At 37.5% G+C, this 6000-nt stretch overlaps 1 protein-coding gene across 8 annotated transcripts in view; it reads right to left on the bottom strand.

Annotated features, from left to right (window-relative positions):
- Positions 1–3186: 3186 nt before the first annotated feature.
- Positions 3187–6000, bottom strand: part of SPATA18 (spermatogenesis associated 18) — a 66331-nt gene continuing 63517 nt past the window's right edge. For 4 of the 8 annotated variants that reach the window (XM_051966647.1, XM_051966648.1, XM_051966644.1 and 1 more), the window contains one exon: positions 3187–3550. In XM_051966647.1, coding sequence (XP_051822607.1) covers positions 3468–3550 — 83 coding nt within the window. In that variant the 3' untranslated portion in view covers positions 3187–3467. The remainder of the gene's footprint in view (positions 3551–6000) is intronic. The other 4 variants (XR_007948454.1, XR_007948447.1, XR_007948448.1 and 1 more) reach the window with 3 other exon arrangements.

Raw genomic sequence — 6000 nt, 5'->3', positions numbered from 1 at the left:
AAGTTGTTGATACACATTGGTTCAGTTGATCCTCCCAGCAACCCTATGAGGTAGGCAGGGACCCAGACACAGTGAAGTCAAATGATTAAATAATGGAAGCTGGAACTGTCCTTTCCATTGTACAACACTGTCTCCTCCCTAGCATATGATGACCTTGGATACTCTGAAAGCATATATACAGTTAGGTCTCACAGGGCATCCCTAGCTGAATGAAAGATCCCAGTGTAATGGATCCTCAATCAATAATTATTCATTGATTAACCAAAGTATACTGACTATTATTCTTGGCCTAGGGCAAGATGGCCTACTAATTTAAAAATTAATAAGAAACAAAATAAAAACTAAAGCTAAAAACTTTCTGTCAGAGAATCACATGAATCCATCTTCCTTTAACATTTTCATAGAATCACAAAACATTTAGAGAGAAAGGAACTCAGTGGCCATATAGTACAGCTCATACTGACAAGCAGTCAGTCAATCTCTGCTCCAAGATCTCCACTGAAGGACAAACCATCCCTGTCATGAGTGGCTGCCCCACCTATGAACCTATTGATCATCATCACTGAAAGCTACCCTGTTGTCCTAGACAACATTGGAATGATATACAAACTTTGCTCTTTTGGCATCAAATGTATCTTCCACCATCTGGCTTCAACCTAACTCTCTAGTTTCATTTCCCATTTTCTCCCTGATCATATTATAGATGGCACAATGGATAGAATCCTGAGCCTGGAAACAGGAACACCTAAGTTTGAATCCATCCTAAGATGCTTACTACTTGTGTAAAATGGGTATAATAATAGTGCTTATATCTCCTAGGGTTATAAAATGAGTAATATTCACAAATATTACAAATGTAGCATTTGTAAAATGTTTTGCAAACTTTCTATAAAGCTCTACACAAGTTTATTTAAGATTTATATAAATGCTAGCTATTTTAGCTAGCAGTCAAATTGAACCCCTCTCAGTTCTTCATGCTACGTCAAGGAATGACGTAGACAAGTCATATCATACAATTGTCACAGCAACCTTTATGAATTTGCAAAATTAGTCCTCCATTTTAAGGGTTCACTCATTTTTTATTTCTGCTAGGCAGAATCCTTTTCTTCCTTCAAGTTCAAGGTAGATGACACTTTTCCTGGGAATCTTTCCCTAATCCAGCCAGCTGAAAGTTTTTTCTCTCTCTAAAAGTATTCCAGAGAACTTTGGTACTCCAGCTTGCTCCCAAGCATGACCTACCTTGTCTGAGTATATGTTGCTTTCCCAGAAGAAATATAAGATCCTTGAGAGCTGAGAGTACTGTATTCCTTTTTCTGGATCCTCAGTGCCCAGGGCAAGGGCTTGCCCGTCTGTCAATGGCTCTGTGATGTCATCAATTTGGGGATTTTTCTCTAGTAATATAGCTTCCCATCCAGCTATGTCTACCCATCGCACAGGACTCTTACCCATGTCCTTTTATGAATTCATCATAAGGGGTGCACCCAACTTCCTACATGACCTTCTTTGTATTTTTTTGACATCACAAAGATATCAATGGATAATTGTCTACCATTATCCTTCCCTTTGTTCATGTGACCAGACCATTTGTCTTCTTTTATAGTAAAAATATAAATACTAATACAATTCCCTTCTTGCAGCTGCAGAGTGTAATAAAGAGAGGACTGAAGTCATTGATTCAGGAACTTAGAGCTTATCTGGTTCAGCCTCCTCACCAAGCAATTGGAGAGAAGGATCTAAGAAGGTAAGATCAAGATCTTATTATTTGTTGTCTTGGGCGGAGAAGTAAGGGATGGAGGGAGAGAAATTTGGAACACAAAGTCATACAAAAATGAATGTAAAACTATCTTTACATATATTTGGGAAAATATAATGCTAGTGAGTAAAAATAAATCTGAAAAAAGATCTAAGTAGGAGTCCTGCCTCAGAAACTTACTAGTAGTATAACTCTGGGCTTCTCTTACCCTCCATTGCTTCTCTGTACAATGGGAATAATAATAATACCTTTATCACAGAGTTTTTTGTGAGCATCAAATGTTATAATATATGTAAAGTTTTTGAAGTGCTATAGAAATTACTATTATACATACATATGCATGTATATATATATTTTGCATATATATGTATGCACACATATTTATATATATATTTATATATACACAGTATTTTTGTTGTTCAGTTGTGTCTGACTCTTTGTGACCCTCATTTAGGGTTTTCTTAGCAGAGATACTGAATGATTTTCTATCTCCTTCCTCAGCTCATTGTACAGATAAGAAAACTGAAGCAAACAGAATAAAGTGACTTATCCAGAGTCACATAGCTATTAAGTGTCTGAGGTTGGATTTGAACTCAAGATGAGCCTTTCTGATTCAGGTATTCTACCCACTATGGTGCCACCTACCTGTATATACCGAAAACTATTAATTATTTTCTTATGTACTTGTTGGTCATTGGATGAGGCTCTCATATTTATAATACAAGTTATTACAGTACAAAGTTGATATTTATATTCACTTTATGTATAAATATATGTGACATGTATAAATATTTTATATAATATATAAAAATATATAATATTTTACACTTTAAATCCAGGATTCTTAATACCCTCTTTACCCTTTTCTACCCTCATCCATACTCATTGCAGAAGCAGGAGGTCACATGGGACTGAGAAAATTCTTGTATTTATTACCCCTGCTTCATGAATTTGTTGTTCAGTCATCTCCAACTCTTTGTGATCCCTTTGGGGGCTAATTGTGATGCTCTTTGCAGGTTTCTTGGCAAAGATATTAGACTGATTTGCTATTTCCTTCTCCAGCTCATTTTATAGATGAGGAAACTGAGGCAAATAGGCTTAAGGAACTTGCCCAGAGTCACACAGCTGGGAAGTGTCAGAGGCCAGATGTGAACTCATGAAGATGAGTGCTCCTGATTCCAGGCCTGGTGTTCTATCCACTGCACCACATAGCTGCCTTGTTTCATGGATTGCCACAGTCAGATGATTCATCATTAAACAATCAATAAATCACCACTGTTGATGAGCTTCTCTGTGCTTCGCTAGACTGGTCCACAGAAAGCAGACTCATTCTATTCCTGACACCATATCTGGTGCCCTTCTCAAATCATAGGACCTCCACGTTTATCCTTCACTGACCTAGTCTTTAAGAACTATGTGGCAGAAGCTTTACATATGTTTGCCAAATTGAATTTATTTTCCCCAAAGTATATGGGAAGATTTGGTGAGTAGAGATTGGAGTGGTATGAGTGGAATCCATTCTGAAAAAGTCCCTTCAACCATGATCAAATAACACATCTTCAGCTGACTGTTTTTATAGACTGGATGTCACTAGGCCATCAGAACAAGACTTATCTTTCGCTACCTGCCTATGTCCAAGATCTCTTGGGAGGTTATTCTTCATTCACGAAAGAGATGCTTTGGCGAAGAGGTAAAAGCACTTGTCGGTGGGGGTTCAAGAACATGATTTGCCACTTACTAGAACCATCGACTGTTTCACAAAAATCAGTTTGTCCTTCCGAGCCTTAGTTTCTTCACCTGCAAAATATGAACATAATAATATATGCACTATTGACCTCACAGTCTAGAAATATGAGGAAAGTGTTTTTAAGTACTATATAATGTTGTTATTATTATTTCAAATAATAATAACCATTCTTCTGCATACTTCTACAGGGCATAAGCTACTCTGCTAATTAGCAGCTGCTTCATTGATTTCTGGAAGCCAGAATCCACATAGATATAGGATCCCAGCATTGGCCTTAAGCTTGGGTCCTCTATGTGACTTTTATTCAGAGGCTTCACTCTAAAAATCCTAGAAGAATGACTGGAGAATAAAAGGAAATCCAAAACCGAATCCTCTATATCTTGGCAAATACTTCGCCAATCAAACCTAAAATTAAGGCTAAATTTTTAAGAAAGTAAAGATTTAAGGCTAAATATTAAAAAAAAAAAAAGTAAGTCCTCTAGCTTTCCCAATTATGAGTCAAGTGTTCAAATAAATTATGGACTCCTTATCCCATGGTACTTTGCACATGAGCCTAAAAATTATGCATGGAATTAAGACAACTCTGAGATACCACTACACACTTGTCAGATTGGCTAGAATGACAAGGAAAGATGATGCGGAATGTTGGAGGGGATGTGGGAAGGCTGAGACAGACTCTGATACATTGTTGGTGGAATTATAAATACATCCAGCCATTCTGGAGAGCGATTTGCAACTATGCTCAAAAAGTTATCAAACTCTGCATACACTTTGATCCAGCAGTGTTTCTACTGGGCTTATACCCCAAAGAGATTTTAAAGAAGGGAAATGGACCTGTATGTGCAAGAATGTTTGTGGCAGCCCTGTTTGTAGTGATCAGAAACTGGAAACTGAACGGATGCCCATCAGTTGGAGAATGGCTGGGTAAATTGTGGTATATGAATGTTATGGAATATCATTGTTCTGTAAGAAATGACCAGCAGGATGATTTCAGAAAGGCCTGGAGAGACTTGCTCCAGGAACTGATGCTGAATGAAATGAGCAGGACCAGGAGATCATTATATACTTAACAACAATACTATATGATGATCAATTCTGATGGATGTGGCCCTCTTCAACAATGAAATGAACCAAATAAGTTCCAATTGTTCAGTAATGAATAGAACCAGCTACACCCAGCAAAAGAACTCTGGAAAATGAGGGTGAACTACTACATAGCATTCCCAATCTATTTTTTTCTACCTGCATTTTTTATTTCCTTCTCAGGTTAATTGTACATTATTTCAAAGTCCGATTCTTCTTGTACAGCAAAAAAACTGTATGGCCATGTATACATATATTGCATGTAACATATACTTTAACATATTTAACATGTATTGGTCTACCTGCCATCTGGGAGAGGGGCTGAGGGAAAGGAGGGGAAAAATTGGAAAAGATTTTGTAATTGTTAATGCTGAAAAATTATCCATGCATATAACTTATAAATAAAAAGCTATAATAAAAAAAAGAATCATGCAGAGAGATCCCTGGGTCTGCGATATAAACATAGCACAGCCAAAACAGTGTTTGTTTAATTTATAGAGAACTTCAGAGTTTTAACAGTCTTAAAGTCACAGTGTAATCACTCTTGCTGTGGATTTAATTATGTGTTAACATTCCCTCCATCCCCTTGCCTCTCTCCCCAAAAAGATATTAAATTGGTTTGCCTGCTTTTGAGTTTCAATTACATTAGCTTAAAGAGCTTTCCTTTCTGCTGAGTTTCACAGAAGGGATTTGGAAACACTGTAAAGCAGTCGCCACCGAGTTTTATAATACAGACGTGGGCTCGCCAGGTCCCATATTAAATTTTGAAGCCAACTAGAGATTTAGCACTCTGCTCTCCTTTCTACTATATTTAAATGACAGACACGCCAACATAGACCTACAAGGTGATTATTTTGGCCAAATGCTGTTCACCTCCTCTTTGAAATAAATAGGAGATAAAACTATCTATGAAGGGCAGAAATCTGTTCCCATATCAATTCAGTGCCAGATCCAAGTTGAGTCTGGAAAGGAAGGATGATATGATTGGTCTTGGGCATTTTTTTTTTAAATGGAGATTATGGGAATAACCAACTACTCCAAGAAAGAGGCCTTGGTGAGAAAGCCAGAGAGAAATGAACATTGCAGAGTAAAGAGGCCCCAGGGGCAAAGTGAACTCTGAGGGTGAAAAGGCTACTGATGGGACAAAATAGAACAAGTCCAGAGATTTAGGAACAGAGCCTTGAGGAGAGAGGATAGCAGCCAGGGTCTCTTTCTGGTTAGAGAACCAGGGGATATTTGGTGTATGTCAGGAAAAGGGTCATGTTCTTCTAAAGCAACGAGAGCTAGATATGAAAAGAAAGCTAAGAACAGATCAAGTAGAATAGCAACTGAGGGACTGATAAGGAAAATGCTGAAAAATTTTGAGAACAGGAGGCTTCTTACAGCAGGGTGGTAATACTGATAATAATCACAATTA

Source organism: Antechinus flavipes, chromosome 6 (genome assembly GCF_016432865.1).
Source record: "Antechinus flavipes isolate AdamAnt ecotype Samford, QLD, Australia chromosome 6, AdamAnt_v2, whole genome shotgun sequence".
Taxonomy (NCBI): Eukaryota; Metazoa; Chordata; class Mammalia; order Dasyuromorphia; family Dasyuridae; genus Antechinus; species Antechinus flavipes.
The sequence above is the reverse complement of the archived record's forward strand: the minus strand, read 5'-3'. Positions and strand labels throughout refer to the sequence as shown.